This window comes from Lipomyces doorenjongii (genome assembly GCF_038497915.1).
Source record: "Lipomyces doorenjongii strain NRRL Y-27504 unplaced genomic scaffold V1508scaffold_11, whole genome shotgun sequence".
Lineage (NCBI taxonomy): Eukaryota > Fungi > Ascomycota > Lipomycetes > Lipomycetales > Lipomycetaceae > Lipomyces > Lipomyces doorenjongii.
In genome coordinates, this window is record NW_027118078.1 from 279,022 (window position 1) to 302,277 (window position 23,256).

The window sequence follows — 23,256 nt, forward strand, 5'->3', positions numbered from 1 at the left end:
TTATTTACACGCTATTTGTCATATATATTTATTAAGTAGGAGGTTATACTACAATATAATAATGAAACTGAACACACACACTTGATAGTAGACTTAGTCTATTGCTTGCGGAGTAGAGAAACATGACAGTGACGCGCTGTATTGATAGAACTCCTCGTTCGGGTTAGGTGAGTTCCCAAAGGAGCATAACAACGACGTCGCGATCGATTCAGTAGCATCAGATCACGACATCGGCGAAATCTCACCAATCGTTGTCCTCAAGGATGTCGGTATCAAATAATTCACTGTTTCTCAAATGGCTGCTAGAATGGCAGCAGCAGTCCGAATCGCTTGGCTCGAAGTCGCATCACACTTACAAGAAGGCGCACGACACTTTGAAAGCATGTCCAGTAACGTTCGCACATCCGCGCGAGATGCTAACGCTGAAGGGATTCGGGCAAGGAATCTGCGGGAGATTAGAGAAAAAGCTGAAAGAATATTGTATTGCGAACGGGCTTGCCATACCGACTTTTAGTCAAGTCCCGATTGGGCCTGTAGTGAATGCGGACGAGCTTTCTACCGCTCCGGCGAAAAAATCTAAAAAAACTGCAGCAAATAGTAACAGTATGGCTATTATTCTATTTCCATAAGGTTTAGAACTAATACTATTTTAGCAGCTTCGAAGTCACAGGAAAATTATCCTCCGAACAACAATTCCACTACAGAGCCAGTACCAGCGAAGAAACCACGTGCTAGGAAGCCAAAACAATATGTTCCAACATATCGATCCGGTGCTTATGCTATTCTTCTTGTACTGTATGAACACAACAATGATCCTATAGCCGGCAACAGCGCTCTGGCGAAGAACGAGATTATCAGGCTTGGCCAGCCTCTCTGCGATGCATCGTTTGAAGTTCCTGCAGGATCAAGCAAAGATCAGAGTATTGGATCCACAACTACAACTCATCATACAGCGTGGGCAAGCGTCAAAATGCTGATCAAACATGAGCTTGTTATTGAGAGCGGCAAGAGAGGACGGACTAGCTATCAGATATCTCATCAAGGTATTGAAGTCGCCAAGAATATTCTAAAAGTCGAGAGCGCCACGAATGGAATAGGCGGTGTGAGAAATGGCAGTCCTGTTCATCCATTACCGACATCTTCACCGACTCAGAGACAACCAGCAACCACTGGTCGGAAATCCACAAATGAATCTAATGTCAATTGTATGACGTGGCCGCCATGGCATCTTGCTGGAGGTGATAGCGATGCCGATGATAGTTTTACTTCTGGATTGGCCCATGATCAATCACAACAGTGGCGACAACCACTGCAGCAGACTGCGACAAGCGCGTCAACTGCAAAGCCACATACGACAGATTCAGTCTCGTCGACTGCTCAGATCTCGTCCAGTTCACGGAGAATGGCTTCCGACACTATATCTGCAGCTGCAAGAAGCAGGTACCTGACTACTCCGATGCTGTCTTCTATTTCGCAATCGCGTCCTCCAGCTTCCATCACACTCCCACAGTTCACGCCAAAGATCTGGAATCGGGGATCGTTTTCCGTTAACGTGATCGTCGATAATCGCGAAATTCAGTCTCAAAAAGAGAGGGATTTTTTTAGTACAAGGCTGAATGAGATTCCAGGAGTTGACGCCGTCGTGCGGGCACTCGGTCTTGGAGACACATTATGGATAGCAAAGCACAAGCGGACAGGCGAAGAGGTCGTCTTGGAGCATATTGCTGAACGAAAACGATTGGATGATTTGATGAGCAGCATTAAGGATGGAAGATTCCATGAGCAGAAATTCCGCCTCATGCGTTCCGGATTGAGGAGTGTAACATATATAGTGGAAGACTCCCCAGGCGTGGATCTGGGTGTGCTATTAGAATCAGTTCAAACGGCCATCTCATCTACCCAAGTGGTGAACGGATTTTTTCTCAAGCGTTCGTCGGGCACTGAAGAAACTGTGAGATATCTGAGTAGACTCACTCAGAAGATTAAGGAGATTTACGAGGACAAGGAGCTACACGTCATACCGGACGAAGCAATTGACAGTCGCACATATCTCTCTCTAATGTCGCACCTGCATTCTACAGATCCTCAGACGTCATATCATATCTCATTCCCCAATTTTCAGGCAGTGACATCCAAGAATAACAATTTAACCGTTCGTGATGTGTTTTTGCGAATGTTGCTCACAATACGTGGTGTTTCATGGGAGAAGGCGATAGAAATCCAAAAGCATTTCCCTACTCCACGACATATCTGGATGGAATTGAACGCAGAGTACCAGATTAGGGGTGAGAAGGCTGCTAGAAATCTAGTGGCAAGCAAATGTGGTCTTGAGAGCGCAGTTGCGAGAAAACGAATAGGGCCAGCACTGTCGAGTAGGATCGCAGAAATATGGGGCCCTGTGCCACAAAGGGATGATGGTGATTAAGATTTGTATTGAGAAAAGCCCCGGTGCATCTTGATTTGGCGGTACACTCATATAGGTTTGTCGGGCACTGGCGCCCATCGTTGCTATATTCTCATTTCCTGGCGTATGTAACTTTGTGTGTTATTATGCGGGCGATAACTGATAACCCACATTTAACTTCCTGATATTGTACCAGCAACAATAGTAGAGAATGAGTGGCTCGAAGTTCACTATTAAAAAGTGACTGTAGAATCCAGAGGAGGGTGCTAGTAGCCAGCGAACTCCCAACTAGAACTCTAACTCGCCTCGAAGAGACACCGTGTTCGGAATCGTGAACATTCCCATTGTCTCCAGTCTCGATCATCCCGCCACAAGACAGAGGATCCAAGTAAACTCAATGGCGTCTATGGACAATGTCGCCAAGAGTGTGAGGACATTCGATGCTTTTCGTAAGTGCTGATTACTGTCCAATTCCAATTCGCTAGTGCGACTGTTCCCTAACCTTTGATTAGCCAAGGTATCCTCAACATACACAACCCGGTCATCACAAGGCGGTGTCGTCACAATTGTTCTTTCAATAATATGCATCTTTCTAATATGGACGGAAATGGGATCTTATTTTGCTGGCGTCGAGGAGCAACAGTTTATGGTTGACGATTCAATAGGGTGGGATATGCAAGTGAATCTCGACATTACAGTTGCCATGCCCTGCGTCATGCTGCACGTCAACGTGCAGGATGCATCCGGTGATATATTGCTGGCTGCCGAACTGCTGGAGATGGAGGGTACTGAATATGATTTGGCGTCGAGCCACGAACTGACGATAGAGTCTCGTGCTGAGGCGGTCGACGACCTATCGAGTGTGTTTAGGCGTGCCAAAGTGGCGAAGAGATTCAAAAAGACAAAGAAATTGCATCCCAATTCTCCTGCGTGTAGAATCTACGGATCATTTAAGTTGAATAAAGTCCAAGGCGATTTGCACATCACGGCGAAAAATCACGGATATTTAGACCCAGCGATGTCATACGTTGCGAATGAAGCTCTCAATTTCTCGCATGTGATTGATGAATTTTCAGTTGGAGAATATTATCCCAAACTCGAAAATCCCTTGGACGGAGTCGCTGCCCTTATTGATACGAGTGAGTGAGGGTGATATTCTTTCGTACTTAGACTGTTCTAACCGATGTGTAGACTTTTTCCGGTATCAGTACTACCTCTCGATTGTTCCTACAACGTACATTGGTTATGGTGGTCGGCATGTCGTTTTCACGAATCAGTATGCCGTGACCGAACAGCCAACCTCGCAGGTTAACCCGTCTCATCCTCCTGGTATCTTTTTCAAGTACGACATTGAGCCCATAGGATTGACAATTGCAGAACGTCGAGTGCCTTTCTGGCAATTCCTTGTCAGATTGGTCAATGTGGTGGGCGGGATAGTTATTTGCACTGGCTGGTTATATCCATTAATTGACAGTATATGGGTGAAGTGGACAAACCGGGGCAGATCCGTGCCACATGAGACTCAGACATTGCTAGACAAGGGATTGAAGAGAGACGACTAACTGGGATAGAAGGTCAGATTGGTTACGACTGGTTTTAGATTACATAGAGTCGTGTGCTTTAGTCTTGTATAATACATGGTCTCCTCCGAAGCCTTGCTGCTGATGCGCTGATATGATATTCATTGGGTGACATCATCCAAATCAAAGATAGACTTGACCTACAGAGGTCTTGGCATTCAATACCAAACATGCATGCGATAGGTTGATACGATATTATATTCCTAGGTAATTAGGCTATAGTCATACCACAAATGTAAATTCCTCCTACGTTTGCTGCGGACTACGTTGTCGCGGCCTAAAATGGTCATGACTGACGCGACTGTCTGAGCCTCATACCAGCGGCTGACTGACAAATATAGCCCACACCTTAAATTGGGCGGTCCGATTGGTATGTGTGCCATTTGCACTCCTGAAGCATACGCCATTTGATCCGCAGCATCGGCATCCGTGCTAGCTAAAGCTGCACCATTTGGCGAGTGGGTTACAGCGGTGGTCCCGAATATCGGCGTACCAAGATAGCAACAACCGCACTGAGAATCAGTTATTAATGGCACCAGGAATGCTGCGACTTCAGAATACTGTTGGTTATATTCTAGTGGTTATCGCTAGCGCGCTTCTCGTGATTTGGTTAATGACCATGAGTCACGAAGAGACAGCTGCTACAAATACCCTTGCCGTTGTCGAACACAGCGACGCCGAAGCGCGGCTGCATATGCAGTTTGTCAAGCATGACACCACGAGACGGCAAATGCAGATTGTATCGCGAACCGAGGAACGGAAAATTTACGGCCCGGATGGAACGACCCTAGAGGAAATGCCACGAAAGGACAACCAAGCCAGGAGAGGTTGGAAGGAATGGACGCTTGGCCACGATCACTCAGAAGAAACTAGCGGACTAAGCAAACTAGCAGAGGACGTCAGAGACAAATTGGTACTGGAGAGTCTGAGCAAGCATAAACTGAAGAGTCCTCATATCAGACGAGCCGTCAATGAGACCGTCAGTTCTACCAGTAGCTCTAGTCCCACGAGCTCGTCTACTACTGCAGCCTCAGTGTCTACTTCCAGTAGTAGCTCTGAAATTATGATTAGTTCGACGGCGAGTTCTGATAGCACTTCAACAATGTCAAGTTCAATTTTGGATAGTGCCTCATCAAGTTCCAGTTCAGGCGATTCGACATTTAGCTCGGCGACCTTATCATCGTTACGTAGTTCATCGCTAGCGACTTCCACTGTAAGCTTTCGACAAACAACGTCTTCAAGCAAAACGTTGTCTGCGGAAAGTGATACACAGAGCCAAACGGTTTCGTCCAGTGAGATGGCGAGGTCTCCATCGGACTCAGTATTGAGCGAAACTCCTGTTTCGACGTCAGTATGGACCTCGACGTTGCGAAACCCCGATGGCACTGCGGTGTCGACAGTGACCCAGACTACGATTATATATAACATTTACTCGCCATCGTCATCCGACACTGCCAGTTCTGCCGTTGTTGCCGCACCGCAGCTTCAAACGACAGCCGCCATCAACGAAGCGACTCACTGGAGCGCAGGTCAAATTGCTGCCAAAGCAGCTGTCGGCGTGGTGGGTATGATCTGGTTGCTTTAGATTTATGATTGCATTAATAGAACTGGTGGATTGCTTCTGGTGGATTGGGGTATTTGGTAATGGATGCATATAGACAGGATGATCATGATTACAGATAGCTGGTAATACGGAGGGTATTGCTTAAGGACAAGTCGTTTGCGACCATGCTTGCAGCCCCAAATATAGAATATGCACGCCACGTGCCACTAATAGTTAATGATAATAATGGTTACGGGCATAACTGTGATATTGACTTCCGAGTTCAACATCTAGGACTTCAGCTGCGCTTCCATTCATGAAATCCGCACTTTCTCAAACTGTAATTCGGATAATAACGGCGTGACGTATTGGGTTAGGGTCAGGGACGAATTGTTTGCTAATATATGGCTTATCCGTTACAGATATGTGCTTTACATACTTGGGCGCCATTACAAAGTTTCTAGGTTCGAAGCTCAAAAGGCATATCTTCACCATAGGTTACTCACTCCAACTTCGTAATTCAGCTCTGTCCGTTACAACTTTTAGAGTGCCAAAATGCATGTTAGGATCCCGGCAGCTGTACGCCAGCTTACCGCTACAAACTTGCGACGATCATGTCAGCGCTCTCGATACGCGCAATTGCGCAGTTATGTCTCAGAAACAATGAATAGGTCAGCAGTCGCTGCGACAACTACTCCTCTGACAAAGCCGACTTCGTCGCCCCTTCCTTCAGATTATTCTTCGGCTATAGAAAGCGTTGGTACTGGTAAGTAGTGATTTACGATTTGTTATTGGATTGGGCAGGGGTGTGGCGAGATTGATATTTGCCACTGTAAGCGCTGAAATCGCGATGACTAATAGCTGTCGCTAGATATCCTTCAGAACGTTGAAGTAATGGATGCGAAAACTCGTCCTATTTATTTGGATATGCAAGCGACAACTCCTTTGGATCCACGAGTTCTAGATGTTATGTTGCGATTCTACACAGGCCTTTATGGAAATCCGCACTCACGGACGCGTATGTATTTGAAATTAGTCCAGCGAAACCTAAAGCTAATATTATGATGAAGATGCTTATGGATGGGAAACCGAGGAAGAGGTTGAGAAGGCGCGAAAGTACGTTGCGGACCTCATTAACGCTGATCCGAAGGAGATTATATTCACCTCCGGTGCGACCGAGTCGAACAATATGAGCGTGAAGGGTGTCGCTAGATTTTACAAGAATAAAAAGAGACATGTTATTACGACGCAGACCGAGCACAAATGCGTTCTTGATTCTTGTCGGCATTTGCAGGACGAGGGTTTTGAAGTTACGTATCTCCCAGTTCAGAGCAACGGTCTGATCGATCTTGCGCAGCTCGAGGCTGAAATCCGACCGGATACCGCGCTTGTCTCCGTAATGACAGTGAACAATGAGATTGGCGTTATTCAACCAATTGAAGAGATCGGCAAGATTTGCAGAAAGCACAAGGTCTTCTTCCATACCGACGCAGCTCAAGCTGTCGGTAAGATTGCCCTCGACGTCAACAAAGCGAACGTCGATTTGATGTCGATTTCGGGCCACAAGATCTATGGACCAAAGGGTATCGGCGCTTGCTATGTCCGAAGACGTCCTCGTGTTCGATTGGAACCTATCATTTCCGGCGGTGGCCAGGAGCGTGGTTTGCGTAGCGGTACGCTTGCAGCGCCTCTAATTGCTGGTTTCGGTGAGGCTTGCCGTATTGCAAAAGAGGAGATGGCGTATGACCACGAACATATTTCCAAACTCTCCAGGCGGCTCTCCGACGGTTTGCTCGCTATGGACCACACCGTTCGCAATGGTGATCCGGAGCACCATTACCCGGGTTGTGTGAATGTTTCCTTTGCTTACGTTGAGGGTGAGTCGCTCCTTATGGCTCTCAAGGATATTGCCTTGTCGTCTGGTTCTGCTTGTACCTCCGCCTCTCTCGAACCTTCGTATGTCCTACGCGCTCTTGGCGCCGACGATGCTCTCGCGCACTCCAGTATCCGATTTGGAATTGGTCGTTTCACGACTGTCGAGGAGATAGACTATGTTCTCAACGCTGTCCGTGAGCGTGTCACATTCTTGAGAGAATTGTCGCCGTTATGGGAGATGGTTCAGGAGGGTATTGATTTGGAGTCCATCGAGTGGTCTCAGCATTAAATGGATTATGCAATTCTCCATTTGCTAGCTTTCACAAAGCACTTAACTTATGGATCATTACTTTCGGGTACTAGATTCGTTGTTTGAGGAGTTTATCTCATTATTGGTTTCATATTGGACAGGAGACCTTTCCGAGGCGTTTGCGGTCACCAAAAGAGGTTCATGTGCCCCTTCGACTTGAAATATTGTGTCATAAGATTAAGGGTCTTCTAATTGGTAATTCTTTGAGGTACAGGGCCCGGGCTGTTATGTGAATGAGCCTTATTCGCGTGATTTGTATTTATCGAAGCACTCATTTCAGTATATAGGGACATAATGTAATACATCATAATTGAGCAAATAGTTAGCTGATAGATTGAAGATAAGGAGTGACTTTGGGAGTGACCTTGGGAGTGGCCTGTGTCAATCACCTTTGACCGTCGCTAGAGTACTGCCATTACTGTGATTTTCCCATTACTCGCGGAAATGAACTACGGTTTATGATTGCTATAAAACTTCCATAACGAATATCCAAATACCTTTGTAGCCTATGTTGTAACGCTAGAGTTCCGGTCACACGACACCGCTCTGTAAAGGAATATATACAAGGTTAACTACGCATCTAGTCCCTTAATGACCTTAACCAAGCCATTCGTCCTCTTCAAGAATGTAGCCCACGGAGGCATATAATGGAACACTTCATCTAAGGCCGGAAGCCTGCCAATCTCCTTGTAATCGCCCTCGTCGTAAAGGTCCGGTCCCCCTCGTGGAATCCACTCGTCATAGTTGCATGCAGTTTTTATATTCCGGAATGCTTCATAGTCAATCTGGCTCCTTGTAGGATTCGATATGCGGATCACAAACGGTACCGAGCCATCGCACTCGTCTGCTCTCAGATTGCACCGCGCCCACAAGCCAATCGTGTAAATTTTTCCGGAAATCGATGGGATATCGTCCGAGTTAGTGTAGTCTGAGCCTCCTGGAGTCTGAATAATGTCAAACTGTAAGGTGGAGTCTGATGACGTATAGACCTCACTTGGGATGATTAGTTCGAATCCGCGAGTATTTATTCCGTACATTCTGATTATGTACGTCCCTGAGGTATCCGTTACTTCTTCCATGGAGACATTTATCCATTCGTTTGGCGATCCAGGAGCAACGTAGTTGGCGGGCGACAGTCCTGGATATGAACATGCATTCAAACTAGGTGACAATGAGAATGAAGAACAGCTAGGCTGCATTCCCTTCGCCGATGGTCTATTTCAAATTAGATGCCTTATCTATAGCAGATGCGGATGAAATATTGCCCTACATGTCAGCTATAATAGTCGGAACGTAGGAAGGAACACCAGTAAGTGTCGTATAGCCGCCATAGGTGCTGTTATCACTTGATGCTGACGTCAAATCAATTACTTGTTCGTAAAACATCTTCATCGGATACTGTTCCGTAAACGGGAATCTTGTAAGAGTAGCCACAAATGTGCCACATACAGCCACGGCAATGACAACGTTAACCTGCAACGAGAAAATACCGCCAGTACGAAGCATACGAGTTATAAAGGGTGTCATTGGAAGCAGAACCGCTATCGTAGCGAAGGATATAGCACCGTATGCTAACCATCTCGTTAGAAAGCGTCCTGCACAACTTGGTGGATTATTACTCACGAAGAATATATGGACTACCATCAGTAACAGCATGTCTCAAGGAGTAAACAGAGAAAAATCCAATCTGTAAGAATATCACACCAGGGATAAGAGATACAAATACAAACTGCGCAAACTCAGTCCACAATTCGATAGTGTGGTTGGAAATTGTAAAAGTATTCGCTATAGCATTTTCACTTGTGTCCACAGATAACAGACGTGAATGTTCGAATGGACTGTCAGACGCGATATCCACATCTATACCATCATGTTGGTTGGTGTCTTGTGAATTATCGGAGCTGGTAAGTTGAATACTATCAATAGTATGCATTTTCAATTTCTTCGTATAAGGCACCAGTGCCAGTCCAGTTGCCAGTAAGGAACCAATGTACTGTACAATGAAAATATAGCTTCCACCAAGAGACATCTTGATTTGATATGAGACTCCTACAAGAGCCAGAATCCAGTATAGTAGTGTCAACTCGAGAAGACTATTCAGCGATGATACCCCAGGGCTGATGATTTCACAAATCTGCAAAAAGAGAACAACCACTACGACTGAGATTGAGAAAATCGTGAGAATCGGAAGGTCTGAAGAGTATATCACGTCGCGATTTTGAAGGGAGATAATTCGAAGCAAGAAGTAATTGGCTAGAACTAGGACTAGTAATGAGCCTGGAAATCGTAGCCATCCTCTACGTTCCAGTATTAAAACTTTCTCCTTGAAAATCAAGTAATACAACAGCCCGCCCAGTGCCAAAGGACCAACGATTACCCCAGTCAAAGAAATTCCGATAAACGCTTTCATGCTCAGAACAATTACGACTATACCAAGATCTGTAATTTGGTCAGCTAGCAAATCTGACAATGATGATGATATGACCTACAGTCGAAAAAAACGCCAGTTACATCTGCGTTGTCGCGAGTCACATTCGCAGTACTACTAGAAGATAGTTTGCTCACAGTCCTCAATGATGACTGTGCTAGATATCGTACAGATCCGCGATTGGTGCTGCGGATATTGTCCAGCGGCGAATGATACCTCGATCGAGACTGATAAAATGCCATGTCAAGACCTCTAGTGTACGTCAATTAATGGATATTTCGCACTGTGCCTAGTAAAATCGGACTCACTTCAGATTTGCTCCATCGTAGATCGAAAAATCCGTCATACTCTTGATGACTCCCGTCTTGAATATGTCTTGCATTATTACACTGCCCAGCCCCGGATGAACTACAGACGTCAGCACCGATGCCATCGATTAATACCAGTACATAGAATTACCTCCTGCGAATGCCTTCAAAACTTCATAATTCGACGCCCGATGCATGGTGCTTCTACCACCGGCACCAGCAGAATCCATGTTCAGAAAATATTTGACCTCATTTAATAACGGATGCTTAATAAACTGTCTGGCGCCATGCAATCCTAACTCTTCGCCAGTGTTGAAGTTAAAGACGATAGTATTGTCCGGTCTATTTGACAAAAAATGCTCAAAGAGAAATAGCATGATAGTGATCGATATCCCGTCGTCGGTTGTGCCTGCCGTCCGTCAGAACAATTTAACGGTGATACACAAAGGTGCATTATTACCAAAAGATGTTGAAACGCTGTCGTAATGTGCCGAGACCAAAACTCCCGGATTTCCGTTCTTGTTGCCATGGATCACAGCGTATATATTCTGTCCCTCAAAATACTCCGCCCCATTCTTATCGTACAAAGTACTAGGAGTAATCACGAAACTATCATTGTCCTCAACTATTTCTGCGAACGACGCATCTGAAATACCTGTTGTAACCTGACCCAATCTCTCTAGAAGAAAAATTCGTACCCGCTCATGTGCACGAGAATTATAAGGATGGGGTTGTGCACTGATGTTCTGTAAATCACTCCACATCAATTCTAGCTCGGCATCGGTAATTGCCGTGGATCGGTCGCCTCTATATGTAGCCAAGGTATCAATCTCGGCAGTATATGTTGCAAAAGTCGCAAGTCCGTATAATAAGATAATGAATATGGAGACTGCCACAGGAGCAGATATCCGTCGGTAAGAATGCTCGATCGTCCTAAGAGGGCCATGACAGAACTGCATTTTTCCGTCTCAATTCACACAGGGGCGCAACCGAGATTATTCCTAAGATTTCGGTATTGAGATAAATATTAATTAGTGTTAGTTGTGCATTCATAGCGGCTCCATGGCATGGGCGGCGTGAGTATACGCCGTGCTGTCCGATGACCGTACGGCATGTCTTGGGAACTCGGCGGCTCCGAGAAATTAAATCGCGGTTCGTGAGGGGGTCTAGCAGGCAATTCAGAACATCATTAAACCTACAAAGCAACAACAGATTACGTGCATCACAGAAGCACTTGCAAAAGCTAGCTTCCCAATGAATTAAATTCAGAGTAACATAATATATATATATTACTCGACCAACCTACTACCTGAGACTAACATACAAAGAAACCATTGAACACCGCACACAACTCTAAACGACTACGTACATAGCAACCGAAAAAATAACTACCACCGAAATGAGAAAACAATATTTTGCCCTCGCATCCGATCAATGCAGCACGCGATAAATGCGTAGCGATCTTACAAGAAGAATGCGCCAATGATATCACAGAGGTCGGAAAAAAGGTGTAACTTAAATGCAAATGACAAAGAAATTTGTCTACTATCAAATCCCAAAAACTGCTCAAGCGAAAAGTCACACCAAATGTCCCAACGTTAAACAAATACAAAATGCCCAAGCAATCATATCTAGGCCCAGTTCCTATGATATGTCAGCCAACGATAATTCATGCCTGCGTAAATACTCACCCTAACATGCTCATAAGTGCAGCACCGAGAACGACAGACAAGAATCCGAGCAAGCTCAGTGGCGCGCTGGCTTCATGAAGATCGCCGTGCATCCACTCTTCAGCCAGCAACTCCACCAAACTGACCCAAAGCAGTATGCCGGCAGATAAAGAGTTCAATGTGCCCATTGCCCACAACGCCACAGGAGATGATTCACCCGCATAGTTCGATCGGGCCAGGATGCCAATTGCCATACCAAGAGGTGTGATCATGCAAAAGCAAATGCATAATGTATACTTTCTTTTTTGAGAGAGCGAGGTGACGTCGATTATCCTTGTTCCCAAAGCCATGCCTTCAAATATCTGATGGAAAAGGACAACGATGAACAACGATGGCCAACCTGACGCTTGAGTGACAGACAGCGTAACACCGATGAGGACAGAATGAAACACAATACCGGCTTCGAGGACGTAAAGACTTAATCTGTCAATCGACTCAGAGAGCTCTTTAGTAATCGTAATGCTATCATCACTACTTCGGTCAAGTTCAAATAACGTATGACCATGACTATGCACATGCGTTTCGGAGTGTGTAAAGAAGTTCTGGATATTGCCATGACCATGCGAGTGGCCATTTGCGACAGGCTTTGGTGGCGGCATCTCGACAGTATCCTCAGTTATTGTCGGCAGCAGTGGTTCGGAGGCGGCATCCTTCGCCAATCGGGCCTTTACGTGCTTGATCCGCTCAGACACTATACGGTGGCCGATATTCTCGATCGAAAAGGTCGCCAATACACCGATCATAGCAATAGCACCTGGCCATGCGTCGAATGAGAGCTCGCCAATGCATGAGTTGCCGAAAGTCTCGAACGCATCGGGGAGTAGGTGAATAAATGCCGTCGCGACAATCACACCTGCACCGAACTGCTTTATTATGACGAGGATCCACTCGGTTGTCACGGATTTGGTACCAGACTTTAGTAATCTCTGAATTGCTAGCGGAAGAAAAACCGCGAAGGCAGACGCGGCGAGGACTATAAATACCGAACCTATCCGGAGTGGGAGGTTGTAGTTGTCGAGATTCGTAGACGTACAGTCAAGCTTAATATCCATAGCTGGAGAGTCCATTTGAGATTACGTTGATCCACAAGCACAAGTCGTTCACAAGCCTACAAAGGCTCTGTTGAATGTCGTAAGATTGCGTGGAAAAGGCAGCTATATACAGTTGGTAACGGATCAACCTCCTAGCCCACAACGAACTAAGCCCAGGTTTAGGGTATGTTCGCAGACATGTCAAAATGGCTTAGTCGAGTTGTATTTTGCCAGCGCAATCCTAGCCGCCGGAACTTCCAAGGTCCCCGCGCCTTGGCGCCGTCATCACTAATGATAGCCTTGAACCAGTAGATTGGTTTCGTGGCCCCTACGCTTATCTAACGACCGGGACAAGAAGGTATGAGGAGCTATACATAAATTGCCCTATCATTGACTAAATCAGTAGCCGATGGATTCGCTTTTATTGGTAGATAGTTTGTAACCTTGCGACACATTCATATCATTTATATCTATCCTGGCACTAACGGCTAAACATAAGCTGCACATATATACGAGAGCATTATCAGTCAATAGTAACGATATAATCACAACTAATACACATAAGTGGCACTATAGACACCGTATCAAAGCAAATAATGACCATGGAGAAAATAACAATATACATACGCGAGTTCTCACTAGACACTAACAGTCATCATATACCCACCGTTCCTGGCGCTGCGATGCCATCAGTGTGGAGCGGGAATCATACCACGAGGACTTAGAGTCTGCTGACCAGGGTGATACTCATTGATAGCAGGACCACTAGTGGATGCCCCAGATGCCGGGCTGATAGGCCGGCTGCGCTCTGAAGAGGCGCTGTTGTTCTCTTTTAATGCGAGGAGCTGCTTAGATCTGAAATTTTCATAGTGTATCTGCGAGGTAGACTCAATAAGATCCTGCAAATGAGTTCGAGTAAGGAAATTCCGCAGAGATATGAACTCGCAATGGCTCTCATTTTCGACTACGTAGATGTCAGCCATTATGTACCTAAATTAGGTCAGGATATAGGAAGGTATCATACCGTTTATCAGTCCCCAACGGCTCTTACGGCCACGGACAATCTTGCCGTCCACCACAATATCTTTCTCGGATCCAACGACAGCGAATGGGATCATGTTCTATAGATAAAATGTTAAACTTGAGTCTATTACACAACAATCCTTAGGATCGTACTCTGATGTGCGAGTTCATAGCACGCTCGTCCTCGTCGAGCAGGTCGTTGTCGTATGGATACATTTTAATATGGTGAAATGCGAATTCTTCCCTGATCCTCTCCTTAAAGGCAGCCTGTTCTTCTAAAGTCAAAGCATCTGACTTAGCAATGACAGGAACAACATTGCAAATGTCCATCAACTTCTTGAGTACTATGATATCGATGGGCTTCAAACTATTCCAGGTAATCGTCAGTCTGGACCATTGCACATGCTATTTCGTTAATAATAGAATACATACGAATGACCAGTTGGTTGGATAAAAAACAGACAACAATGAATACGCGTATCAAGAATATAACGCTCGCGCTGAGCTGTTAGTTCCTTTCGCAGGTATGCCGAGTGCTGGTCCTTGATGTACTTCACAATGGGATCCCAGCATCGCTCGTTATTGACTTTATCGCCGTATCCGGGAGTGTCGACAATATTCAAATGCAATCTGACGCCATTCTCTTCAATAGCTGCCCTATGCGTTAGCCACCAGCATCCGAGAACCATCTCAATTTGGCCCTGATCTAACAGGCTACTCGGAACATACTATGCAGAACAGCCTGAATCTCCGTCGTTGTTCGATTTGGTTCGGCTGGACTCAATCTTCCCTTGCTGTCCAACAAGTGCGAAGCAAATATGGTGTTGATCAAAGTCGATTTGCCAAGACCAGTTTGGCCTAGATATAAACATCACCAGTCAGAAAATATTGGAGGGGTCCATCTCGAGATCGTCATAAAGTGGGACTTGTATAATAGTCCGCAAGACTAAAATAGCTGAATGTAATAAAGGAGACAGATCCATACCGACACACATAATATTAAATTGAAACCCCCTTTTCAAGAGCTTCTTCTCAATCTGTCCGGTGATAGAGTCGAAACCGACATAGTTCCGAGGCTGCACGGTCTCCAGAGTCGTACTTGCCATGATTCGACGATTTATAGGTAAGCAAGTACAATATGATCAAACGTGGAAGGACGAAGTATTTCGAAAGGTGCTGGGTCGTGGGATCTAGGAGATAGCCTGCCAGCTTGCAAATGCGCGCAGCCTCAGAACGCGTCTTGCAGTTGTCCAGGGGGTCGTCGAGCCCGCGCAGCCTGAACGTGTGGTAACTTTGACCGTTGTCGCGTTTATGGCATAATGAACACGATCCACTTAGGCCCGCAATCGCTCGAACAACATGGCCACCAATCCAACATCAGGGTTTACTATATCTAAATTTTCCCGACAGCAAAATGAGCAAAATCATTTTCTGATTTGCATACCGAAGCAGCTCATTTATCCGCACTGACATTCGACCATGGCGACACGGCACGTAATTACACCACCATGGGTCAGCAGACTATGGAATCTGATCCCACGACTGCAACTATATGATCTCAAGTCGCTGCCATTGTCACCTTCAGCAGTTGTTATCCCCGGCATAACTGTTCGCCTACCGCTCCCATCCGATCTCGGCCTCGGTGTAGGTAACAACCCATTCGGTATTGTGTTTGCCGTTCCGAAGAAGAAAACATCGCTAAGCAAGCGGCGACAAAGACGCTATGCGCCAACAGACAAGCACGTGAAGCCAGTGCGCTCTCTCAACGAATGTCCGTCGTGTGGAAGAGTGAAGCGCGCGCATACTGTGTGCACCACATGCCACGAAGAAATTAAGCAGATTTGGAAGGCAGAGAAAGGCTTACTTAGCCGAACGAAGCAGCCTGTCCCAGAGAGTATTGACTCCGGTTTCTTAGAGATTTTAAATGAGAAAAAGAAAATATCAGACATTCCGAACGCTGGTGATTTCTTAAAGCAATTGAATAAGGAGGACACCAGCAAGCGGAAACCGCCAATGTTTCAATGGGAGAAATTGCGTGATAAGAGTAAATTTGAAAACTAGGTAGTCAATCGGATATAAACCTAGAAGAATTGGTTGGAACTCGTCGTGCCCAGTTGCACTTGTACACATAACGAACAATTTTGTTCATATAATGAAGTAATCCTAACATAGATGGGCGTGTTAGTCCTACCAAGATTTCATAGTTTACCAGGCGCATTACTATTCATACACATGACTTGTTTAGTGCGCAAAACTACTGTGAATACAACTGATAGTCAAAATTCACCACCCTGCCAAAAATACGACTGCATTTATCTGCATAAAGCCTACTCACAATCTTTGATTTACCGATTTTCAAGAGATTCAATTTAAGAGTCGACCTCAATGGCTTCCAGTACGCGTAGCTACCACTATTCGGATTGCCAGTCTTGATAAACTGGTACCATCTTTCCTGGACCTCTTGGCTGACTGCAATCTGCGCACTTGTGACAGCGGATGCGTTGTAAGTCCCAAACAGAGGCTCGATATCAGATTCATGGCAAACATACTTGCCTTTGCATAATGACAGATCGGCATTGGCCGGATAGGTAATTCCAACCTCTGTTTCATAGATATAAACCTGTTTGTTCGTGTTGCTGAAGTATGACAACGCTATTCTCTGCACGGCGCACGTCCAATAGAATAGCTTTCCAACAAAAGCAAGCTCTAATCGGGTGGAATCTTCTTTCTGTGGATCGGGTAGAAACTGTAGTGTGGCAAGGAGACGAGCGGCGCGCTTCGCTCCTAGAAATTCCGTAAGAATAATGGGATAATAGGTGGCAGAAACAGGCGACGGAACAACATCCTCTACTTGTGAATTTCCTTCGTCAGCAACAGTGCCAACAATCATAGGTACCTGGATAGGCAGGTTTCCTGTTTCGACGTAAGTGGAGAAATCTTTCATAATCAGAGTATTGTCAATGACCGGACTGAACGGCTGCGCGTAATTGATTTCGGCATAAGTGCCAGGTCCATATGACACAACTGCAGCTTGAGCAGTCAGGATGTCTGTAAGAGAAAGGCCTCGCATGCAGCCGATATCTGAGCATCCCGTTGCATTGTAGATCATGCCGGTGATGAGATTGAAGGAAGTTGAACGCTTGTTAAACTGCCAACGATTAGACAAAATTCACCACCATATTTCGTGCAGAGACTGTACTTACACCATAGTCCATAGGATCTGACATCAGAATAGCTCGAGTGAAAATTCCAACAGTGTGAATGGTTGACATTAATGCCCGGATCATGGTACCTCCAGAACTCTGCCCGGCAATTGTAATCAGAGATGGATCACCGTTGAACTCTGTAAAGTCGTAAGAAGAGCCACAGACGTAGTTTAGTACAAATCATCGCTTACTTCCAATGTTCTTCTTCACCCATTTCAGCGCTAGGATCACATCCTTGACCGCAAAATTTGTGTTAGACCCGTCGTCGAAGAGTCCGAGAAGCCCTAGCCGGTATTGAACGGTAACAACAATCATGTGCTTCGCCTTAGCCAAACTTGCGCCATAGATCGTTGGATCAGGAGTTCCTCCTACTAATAAAGATCCACCATGTACCCTGGCAAGTTAGTAATCGGACTAATTTATCGAATCAAACTATCGCATCATACCAAAACATCACCGGCAAGGGCATCTCATTTTCAGAATAGTCTGGACGAAAAATGTTGAGGAAGAGACAGTTTTCGGATTGATAACTTGTATATTGAATGCAAAACGGAGGTAATGACGAGGCGTCATATCTATTGCAGGATTATTAGGGTGAACATCATTCAGAATAGAGAGAACTCACGTCACATTCTTACCGGGTACAAATGGGACAGGGTCTGCAAATCGCAAACTTTCGACAGGTGGCATGGCATAGCGGATGCTAAGAAAGTGGACGCCGTCTGCGTCTCGGACGCCCAAGTAATTGCCAGTGGTCGTAGACGCAAGGCAAGAGCCTGAGCAGTCACAACTATACGCACTAACGTAGCTCACACAAACAACCAGGGCAGCGCAAGTTGAGAAGAAAACAGAGCGCATGTGGACAAGAACGAGTGACTCCAGGGACAATATCTCACACGGGGGTCAAGTGAGCACAGAAGCAGATCGGGATCTTATATGACTGACAGTAAGTCATAGCAAATGACAGTAATCGGAAGCGCTCGAGACAGGGCGAACAGAGTTATAGAGACACTGCTACATGTTGCGACCGTTGTGGACGCGCATTCAAATTGCAGATTCACAGACTGCCGCAAGAGGGAACCAACGAGACGTCACCACCATAGGTGGCTGGATAGCCAGACGATGTGGGCGCACGCACAAGGCATTAACGACCAAGAATGCAAGATCGCGAAGTCACTTGCAATTGGACGTTCAATGAACAAAGCGCTGCATATGAACCACCATATTGGATGGGACAAACGCATGGGACAAACGCGGCCAATAGCGGCAGAAGGCGGAGTGCTGGGCGGTGGTGCGGAGAATGGAATGGTGAAAGACGGTTATAGTGCCATATCACCACCATGCACGAACCACCCTGGTGAGTATTATTCTAAGACGAGGTAAACACGGACTGCACTTCAGGAGATTTAGAACCGCGTGCACATTAGCCGTTGCACGTGCTGTGCGATGCCGGTTCTTGTTCCGCGACACGATCCGCATTCTGTCGAACAGCATCAGGGACCCGAGACTTTATGCGTACAAATATCTTCCATCAGTTCATTGAAATTACCTGCATTATGTTGCCATTGCAGGATCTTCTCGTGTTTGTAATTCGCTCCGGTTAAGTGCTCCCTAGATGGTACTGGCACTGTTGCGGGCTCAAATGCGGCCGCGACTAAATTCTAGGGAATCAACGGTGGGAAGTTGTGTTCTAAAGGAAGGGCAAGGAAATAAATTATAGAGCAATTTCCTAAAGCGGATACTAATGTACTCCATAGTGCAGCCTGAGTTTATATGTACCTGCCTAACAAACAGAGCCGCACGCTCTGAACTGATCACGGCTCACCGATCATCGCTTGAGGTTAAGTATCAGGAACTTTCAGAGCCTAACCCGCCAAACGTGATTTATTGCTATCGTTTGCAGTAATTCCTTTCTCTCTCTGACGTGTAGGCGAGCGCCATGGTCGGTACCATCCATCTGATCTAAGTCCTGTACTGACCGCTAATCACGTCACAGTAGAGCAAGCAGTACTTTTCTACCAGCCTCACGCCAGAAGGTTTATCTATACATTTGCTTTCTATTGCTATGAACTAACGGGTGAGCAAGCACATCCCGCGGACATATTCTGTGTCGAGACAACATCTGAATACGCCATAACTTCATCGGGCAACAGCACTCTGAAGCTTTGGAATGCCGCCTCAAACGACCATGAACAAGTTCTCACAATTAATACTGCACACAGGCTTGGAATTCACCACGTCTGCGCAAATAAGGAGCTAGGACTCATCGCTGCAGTTGGATTTGATGGCGAGATATCAGTCTGGTCTCTGCAGGACTGCTCCTGTCGAGCGGTCATTAGCGACCGTATGCTTCCTTTTTAGTCAATTAATGATTAAGATGTTATTGAATGTTTGAGTATTTCCGCTAACAGCCGCATCTCCAGCTAAAACAGCTTACTGGGCCGCTCGATTTTCAGCAGACGGCGAATTTCTGGCCGCGACTTCGCTCGATGGTGGCATCACAGTGTGGAACACAGCCAGCGAAGACTTCGAGAAGTGTGGTGAGCTTGAAACCAAAGGGAGCTCGGGCCTGGCAATAGACTATGTAAGTACCTCATCGCACGTAGGACAGGTCCGCCATCGCTAATCTCTTGTTAATAGTCAAATGACGGTCGGTTTATCGCTTCAGGTCATGAGAATGGGGGACTCTACATATTCAGCACAGAAACAGCGCGTTTGTTACATTCTCTTCCGGGTACGTGCACCATTGCTTTAACATGAAGTACGCGTGCGGTTGGTACTCATGCTCATTCCCGTGGCTCTGGATCGTTCTTAATTCGGTCTTATTTAGGCCATATAAAAGCTGTGCGCGCAGTGTCATTTTCTCCTCTCTCCAAGCTCCTGGCTGCTGGTGGTGATTCCAATGTTATTACAGTCTATGACGTTACTTCTGGCGAGCAAGTTTTTAACTTATCCGGACATTCACGGTGGATTATGTCTCTCGACTGGAATTTTACCGGCGAGTATTTACTTAGCGGGTATGAGCAGGCCACTTCCATATGAAATTACATACTCACATTTCCACAGGTCATTTGACAAGTCTCTCAAAATCTGGTCTATAGAACAGACCGAGTGTGTTTCTACTCAGACCGAATCAGACTCTGCTGTATGGGCAGCCAAATGGACCAAGACAGCAGGCACCGCACGACCTCAAGGTTTTGTCAGTGTAGGCATAGACAAGACTGTTAGATGGTATCGCGAGGCTACTGGCGGATGAGATCTAGTAAGTGCACTTCGGTATTTAATAAGTAAATATGCCTATGCAGTGGGACCGATAATTGCTGCCGTGTCAAAAGGCTATGTATCATTAGGAATCACGATTTCCTATATCGTTGTATTATATTGCATAATAGCACTGCACCAATCAGCACGATTCATTAGTTCAGTCACGTTCGCACGTTACCAATGAGTGAATACATGCTACTGATAAATATATTGCAAGAAGTGTTACCAGAATATCTAAAACTTCATGGTCGACCGTAGATATAATGGTCCTTCTTGTACACGACCTGCAGGTCGTATTAAATTTCGCTATATATAGATATTGGTATTTAGACCCCTTGGGATTCATCGCCGTTATAATATAAGTCCGAGGTTCTAGATTAGAAGGTACTTGCAGAGTCACTGCCGATTACTGGTTTGCTAAAGCCATATGGTAGAATCCACCGGCTGGCTGAGTGTAAGTGGCCGAGTTGGTGCCCGGTCTTGGGATAGCAAATCTCTCTTACGAACTTTGTGCATCGAGCAGATTGGTTGCTTATGGATTGTGCCGCTAAGCTTAGTATTATTCGGGCAAAGAGGACGGGTCTGCGAGTGACAATAGCATGTTGTCATCTGTCCTAATACGAATACTTAAGTCATAGGTTGTTTCCTTAATGATTTTCCAGGGATGCGTAAGCCTTGACGTAAACAGTGGGTTTAATAGGAAAGGCAGGAATTTGTTTACTCATGACGACGCTGCCGCAGCGGGGGGTGTTTGGGACATTCGAATACTACTACGTCATGATGGGCACTACAATCCACCGGCATTTTTATAAACTTAATAATGGTCAAACTGACAAAAACGGAGTTAATATTAGAGGCAATTGCTGTCTTTAACGAGAAAATATCACCAGAAGATAGCAATGTCAAGCCATTGTCAACGGAATGTTCATTTGTGACTCACAACTCGTTGGCAAAGCTGGCGTTGGTGCTCAACTCTGATGAGTATACTTTCTCCAAACTGTTGACCGGCACGCAAATCTACATTCCTTCGAAGCCAGAGAAGAGGCCTGTATGTCAAAAAGTTAATTAGAGGTTGAGTAATAGCTGACAAAGCAGGATCCCGAGTACGATGCCCGAATGAACAGACTAAGAGCCCGCCTTCAGGAGCAAGAATACCAAGAAATGATTGCGTCTGCAGTTCCAGAACTTTCCTCTTCACTTTTGGAACCGTTCGAGAAGAAAGAAATCAAGCAGCAGATCTCAGTTATTATTAATATCATGTTTTCTGTTGTGTCCGTGGCATTCGCAATGTGGACATGGGGTGGCTCCAGTCTTAATACTGGAAAGCGATTACTGCTCAGTATGCTTGCTGGCCTAGTTGTACTAGTTGCGGAGGTCACGTTATACATGGGTTATATTCAGCGGATAGATGACGCAAGGAAGAAAGAGAAGAGGACTAAGGAAGTTAAGGAGGTTATCAGACGCGTCGAGTTTTTGCCGTCCACGGCAAAGTCGAGTATAAGAGAAAGGATGGAAGAGTAGTTTGGCTCGAAATACATTGTCCTACTGTACATTATCTCGCGTCGCCGAAAACCTAGGGCACGTTATCTTCACATTTGTGTCATTCTTTCATTCGCCTTATAGTCCGTTCCTGAACTCATGGTCTAGGAGGTTTAACTGGAGTGACAGTTAGTACCTTTCCGGCCATGAAGTTGGATCATAGACGTACCTCATTTTGTTTTTGTGCTATGCGAGCTTCTAGTTCCTCGACTTCATGCTGCTCAGACTGTAGCATGCTACTCGTGATAATCGCGTTAGATCTGCCCGTCCCCGCTATACCATACGGATCATTCGTTGTCAAATGTAACGTATTCAGAAGACTTTGTTGCTACTAAACATTAGAATATGACCAGTCTATTCAACGCATAAACATACTTCCTCGACTAGCTGTTCATATGTGTCGATACTGTCCTGTAGGGAACGCCCTCGCTCCCTGAAATAGTTTATCCGGTCGACGATTTCAACTGCGGATGGGCTAAAACCATCGTCAGCTCAGATTCCTTACCAACAGTGAGCAATACGAACTATATCTTAACCAAGTGGTCTAACTCTTCACATATCTCGGCGAGATCCTTCTCCGTATGCTCATCTATCCTCGCCTTTAATGGCGTCCCAACACCTTTCTCTTTTCCGACAATGCGCGACCCTACCACATTCACACTGTTCCGTAATGTAACGCGTTTGTCTTTCCCATCAATCATGAGAAGCTGCCGTTCTTCGTTATCGACATCGCGAATAAGCGACGTAACATGTACTCGCTGCAACACGGCATTTGTGAAATTCTCATCCCGCGAAAAGTCTAATGTTGATAAGGACCCAGCCGACTCGGCTAGTGAGTATATGATACTATCAAGAGTCGCCATTCAGTTCAACGAAATCATGGGATAATCAGGTGTCCTCATGAATGTTGATTGAGGTCACATTAGGGTTTGTTTACGTCAACGCGCCTACGTGTTACCCGCGTACTGAAGTGTACGTAATACGTGCTGAGATATGCTTAACGGCTAAGCGCCGG

General features: G+C 45.7%; 12 protein-coding genes across 12 annotated transcripts; 7 read left to right on the plus strand and 5 right to left on the minus strand.

Moving 5' to 3' along the window:
* Positions 1 to 74: 74 nt before the first annotated feature.
* V1508DRAFT_413156 (uncharacterized protein) lies at positions 75 to 2,727 on the plus strand. The gene is made up of 2 exons (XM_066939735.1): positions 75 to 603; positions 654 to 2,727. Exons 1-2 carry the CDS (start codon positions 264 to 266, stop codon positions 2,423 to 2,425), a joined length of 2,112 nt encoding a protein of 703 aa, XP_066797355.1. The 5' UTR covers positions 75 to 263; the 3' UTR covers positions 2,426 to 2,727.
* On the plus strand, positions 2,728 to 4,234 carry V1508DRAFT_413158 (endoplasmic reticulum vesicle transporter-domain-containing protein). Its single transcript, XM_066939736.1, has 3 exons — positions 2,728 to 2,853; positions 2,917 to 3,543; positions 3,596 to 4,234. The coding sequence occupies exons 1-3, from the start codon at positions 2,802 to 2,804 to the stop codon at positions 3,964 to 3,966; spliced, it is 1,050 nt and encodes a 349-aa protein (XP_066797356.1). The 5' UTR covers positions 2,728 to 2,801; the 3' UTR covers positions 3,967 to 4,234.
* Positions 4,235 to 4,307: 73 nt separating this feature from the next.
* V1508DRAFT_413159 (uncharacterized protein) lies at positions 4,308 to 5,788 on the plus strand. Its single transcript, XM_066939737.1, has one exon. The coding sequence runs from the start codon at positions 4,514 to 4,516 to the stop codon at positions 5,567 to 5,569; it is 1,056 nt and encodes a 351-aa protein (XP_066797357.1). The 5' UTR covers positions 4,308 to 4,513; the 3' UTR covers positions 5,570 to 5,788.
* A 203-nt stretch (positions 5,789 to 5,991) lies between these two features.
* Positions 5,992 to 8,041, plus strand: V1508DRAFT_367272 (pyridoxal phosphate-dependent transferase). The gene is made up of 3 exons (XM_066937387.1): positions 5,992 to 6,293; positions 6,399 to 6,545; positions 6,598 to 8,041. The coding sequence occupies exons 1-3, from the start codon at positions 6,083 to 6,085 to the stop codon at positions 7,689 to 7,691; spliced, it is 1,452 nt and encodes a 483-aa protein (XP_066797358.1). The 5' UTR covers positions 5,992 to 6,082; the 3' UTR covers positions 7,692 to 8,041.
* Positions 7,958 to 11,564, minus strand: V1508DRAFT_367275 (uncharacterized protein). The gene is made up of 7 exons (XM_066937388.1): positions 10,909 to 11,564; positions 10,600 to 10,857; positions 10,449 to 10,548; positions 10,202 to 10,392; positions 9,336 to 10,151; positions 8,983 to 9,283; positions 7,958 to 8,927 (listed from the first exon to the last, which is right to left on the minus strand). Exons 1-7 carry the CDS (start codon positions 11,405 to 11,407, stop codon positions 8,285 to 8,287), a joined length of 2,808 nt encoding a protein of 935 aa, XP_066797359.1. The 5' UTR covers positions 11,408 to 11,564; the 3' UTR covers positions 7,958 to 8,284.
* A 79-nt stretch (positions 11,565 to 11,643) lies between these two features.
* V1508DRAFT_413167 (Zinc/iron permease) lies at positions 11,644 to 13,384 on the minus strand. Its single transcript, XM_066939738.1, has 2 exons — positions 12,140 to 13,384; positions 11,644 to 12,092 (listed from the first exon to the last, which is right to left on the minus strand). The coding sequence occupies exons 1-2, from the start codon at positions 13,243 to 13,245 to the stop codon at positions 12,080 to 12,082; spliced, it is 1,119 nt and encodes a 372-aa protein (XP_066797360.1). The 5' UTR covers positions 13,246 to 13,384; the 3' UTR covers positions 11,644 to 12,079.
* A 167-nt stretch (positions 13,385 to 13,551) lies between these two features.
* V1508DRAFT_32087 (Septin-domain-containing protein) lies at positions 13,552 to 15,479 on the minus strand. The gene is made up of 6 exons (XM_066936609.1): positions 15,218 to 15,479; positions 14,962 to 15,090; positions 14,665 to 14,884; positions 14,386 to 14,599; positions 14,234 to 14,330; positions 13,552 to 14,173 (listed from the first exon to the last, which is right to left on the minus strand). The coding sequence occupies exons 1-6, from the start codon at positions 15,336 to 15,338 to the stop codon at positions 13,899 to 13,901; spliced, it is 1,056 nt and encodes a 351-aa protein (XP_066797361.1). The 5' UTR covers positions 15,339 to 15,479; the 3' UTR covers positions 13,552 to 13,898.
* A 178-nt stretch (positions 15,480 to 15,657) lies between these two features.
* On the plus strand, positions 15,658 to 16,507 carry V1508DRAFT_413172 (mitochondrial 54S ribosomal protein bL32m). Its single transcript, XM_066939739.1, has one exon. It carries the CDS (start codon positions 15,712 to 15,714, stop codon positions 16,291 to 16,293), a length of 582 nt encoding a protein of 193 aa, XP_066797362.1. The 5' UTR covers positions 15,658 to 15,711; the 3' UTR covers positions 16,294 to 16,507.
* Positions 16,390 to 18,439, minus strand: V1508DRAFT_31378 (Carboxylesterase). Its single transcript, XM_066936607.1, has 5 exons — positions 18,064 to 18,439; positions 17,885 to 18,013; positions 17,630 to 17,832; positions 17,436 to 17,575; positions 16,390 to 17,380 (listed from the first exon to the last, which is right to left on the minus strand). Exons 1-5 carry the CDS (start codon positions 18,294 to 18,296, stop codon positions 16,487 to 16,489), a joined length of 1,599 nt encoding a protein of 532 aa, XP_066797363.1. The 5' UTR covers positions 18,297 to 18,439; the 3' UTR covers positions 16,390 to 16,486.
* Positions 18,440 to 19,377: 938 nt separating this feature from the next.
* V1508DRAFT_444032 (WD40-repeat-containing domain protein) lies at positions 19,378 to 20,907 on the plus strand (the record flags this gene model as incomplete). Its single annotated transcript, XM_066942391.1, has 7 exons — positions 19,378 to 19,380; positions 19,438 to 19,474; positions 19,525 to 19,782; positions 19,862 to 20,022; positions 20,079 to 20,172; positions 20,269 to 20,455; positions 20,505 to 20,907. The coding sequence occupies 7 exons, from the start codon at positions 19,378 to 19,380 to the stop codon at positions 20,692 to 20,694; spliced, it is 930 nt and encodes a 309-aa protein (XP_066797364.1). The 3' UTR covers positions 20,695 to 20,907.
* Positions 20,908 to 21,435: 528 nt separating this feature from the next.
* V1508DRAFT_383078 (endoplasmic reticulum-based factor for assembly of V-ATPase-domain-containing protein) lies at positions 21,436 to 22,526 on the plus strand. The gene is made up of 2 exons (XM_066937733.1): positions 21,436 to 21,750; positions 21,798 to 22,526. Exons 1-2 carry the CDS (start codon positions 21,523 to 21,525, stop codon positions 22,221 to 22,223), a joined length of 654 nt encoding a protein of 217 aa, XP_066797365.1. The 5' UTR covers positions 21,436 to 21,522; the 3' UTR covers positions 22,224 to 22,526.
* V1508DRAFT_413189 (uncharacterized protein) lies at positions 22,093 to 23,142 on the minus strand. Its single transcript, XM_066939740.1, has 4 exons — positions 22,767 to 23,142; positions 22,617 to 22,716; positions 22,411 to 22,569; positions 22,093 to 22,358 (listed from the first exon to the last, which is right to left on the minus strand). Exons 1-4 carry the CDS (start codon positions 23,102 to 23,104, stop codon positions 22,320 to 22,322), a joined length of 636 nt encoding a protein of 211 aa, XP_066797366.1. The 5' UTR covers positions 23,105 to 23,142; the 3' UTR covers positions 22,093 to 22,319.
* Positions 23,143 to 23,256: the final 114 nt, after the last annotated feature.

Excerpts from the sequence above, each read along its gene's own strand:
- V1508DRAFT_413156 (XM_066939735.1), top strand. The coding sequence starts at position 264 with ATGTCGGTATCAAATAATTCACTGTTTCTCAAATGGCTGCTAGAATGG. Across the intron at positions 604-653 it reads AACTGCAGCAAATAGTAACA|CAGCTTCGAAGTCACAGGAA; the intron begins GTATGGCTATTA and ends ATACTATTTTAG.
- V1508DRAFT_413158 (XM_066939736.1), top strand. The coding sequence starts at position 2,802 with ATGGCGTCTATGGACAATGTCGCCAAGAGTGTGAGGACATTCGATGCT. Across the intron at positions 2,854-2,916 it reads GAGGACATTCGATGCTTTTC|CCAAGGTATCCTCAACATAC; the intron begins GTAAGTGCTGAT and ends ACCTTTGATTAG. Across the intron at positions 3,544-3,595 it reads CGCTGCCCTTATTGATACGA|ACTTTTTCCGGTATCAGTAC; the intron begins GTGAGTGAGGGT and ends ACCGATGTGTAG.
- V1508DRAFT_413159 (XM_066939737.1), top strand. The coding sequence starts at position 4,514 with ATGGCACCAGGAATGCTGCGACTTCAGAATACTGTTGGTTATATTCTA.
- V1508DRAFT_367272 (XM_066937387.1), top strand. The coding sequence starts at position 6,083 with ATGCATGTTAGGATCCCGGCAGCTGTACGCCAGCTTACCGCTACAAAC. Across the intron at positions 6,294-6,398 it reads TATAGAAAGCGTTGGTACTG|ATATCCTTCAGAACGTTGAA; the intron begins GTAAGTAGTGAT and ends AGCTGTCGCTAG. Across the intron at positions 6,546-6,597 it reads AAATCCGCACTCACGGACGC|ATGCTTATGGATGGGAAACC; the intron begins GTATGTATTTGA and ends ATTATGATGAAG.
- V1508DRAFT_367275 (XM_066937388.1), bottom strand. The coding sequence starts at position 11,407 with ATGCAGTTCTGTCATGGCCCTCTTAGGACGATCGAGCATTCTTACCGA. Across the intron at positions 10,393-10,448 it reads TACGATGGAGCAAATCTGAA|AGGTCTTGACATGGCATTTT; the intron begins GTGAGTCCGATT and ends GACGTACACTAG. Across the intron at positions 10,152-10,201 it reads AACTGGCGTTTTTTTCGACT|ATCTTGGTATAGTCGTAATT; the intron begins GTAGGTCATATC and ends ACCAAATTACAG.
- V1508DRAFT_413167 (XM_066939738.1), bottom strand. The coding sequence starts at position 13,245 with ATGGACTCTCCAGCTATGGATATTAAGCTTGACTGTACGTCTACGAAT.
- V1508DRAFT_32087 (XM_066936609.1), bottom strand. The coding sequence starts at position 15,338 with ATGGCAAGTACGACTCTGGAGACCGTGCAGCCTCGGAACTATGTCGGT. Across the intron at positions 14,885-14,961 it reads GATTCAGGCTGTTCTGCATA|CTATTGAAGAGAATGGCGTC; the intron begins GTATGTTCCGAG and ends CGCATAGGGCAG. Across the intron at positions 14,331-14,385 it reads CTATGAACTCGCACATCAGA|AACATGATCCCATTCGCTGT; the intron begins GTACGATCCTAA and ends TTTTATCTATAG.
- V1508DRAFT_413172 (XM_066939739.1), top strand. The coding sequence starts at position 15,712 with ATGGCGACACGGCACGTAATTACACCACCATGGGTCAGCAGACTATGG.
- V1508DRAFT_31378 (XM_066936607.1), bottom strand. The coding sequence starts at position 18,296 with ATGCGCTCTGTTTTCTTCTCAACTTGCGCTGCCCTGGTTGTTTGTGTG. Across the intron at positions 17,833-17,884 it reads CCCTTGCCGGTGATGTTTTG|GGTACATGGTGGATCTTTAT; the intron begins GTATGATGCGAT and ends CTAACTTGCCAG. Across the intron at positions 17,381-17,435 it reads CAGATCCTATGGACTATGGT|TTTAACAAGCGTTCAACTTC; the intron begins GTAAGTACAGTC and ends AATCGTTGGCAG.
- V1508DRAFT_383078 (XM_066937733.1), top strand. The coding sequence starts at position 21,523 with ATGGTCAAACTGACAAAAACGGAGTTAATATTAGAGGCAATTGCTGTC. Across the intron at positions 21,751-21,797 it reads CGAAGCCAGAGAAGAGGCCT|GATCCCGAGTACGATGCCCG; the intron begins GTATGTCAAAAA and ends CTGACAAAGCAG.
- V1508DRAFT_413189 (XM_066939740.1), bottom strand. The coding sequence starts at position 23,104 with ATGGCGACTCTTGATAGTATCATATACTCACTAGCCGAGTCGGCTGGG. Across the intron at positions 22,717-22,766 it reads GACCACTTGGTTAAGATATA|CCCATCCGCAGTTGAAATCG; the intron begins GTTCGTATTGCT and ends CGATGGTTTTAG. Across the intron at positions 22,570-22,616 it reads ATGAACAGCTAGTCGAGGAA|CAACAAAGTCTTCTGAATAC; the intron begins GTATGTTTATGC and ends AATGTTTAGTAG.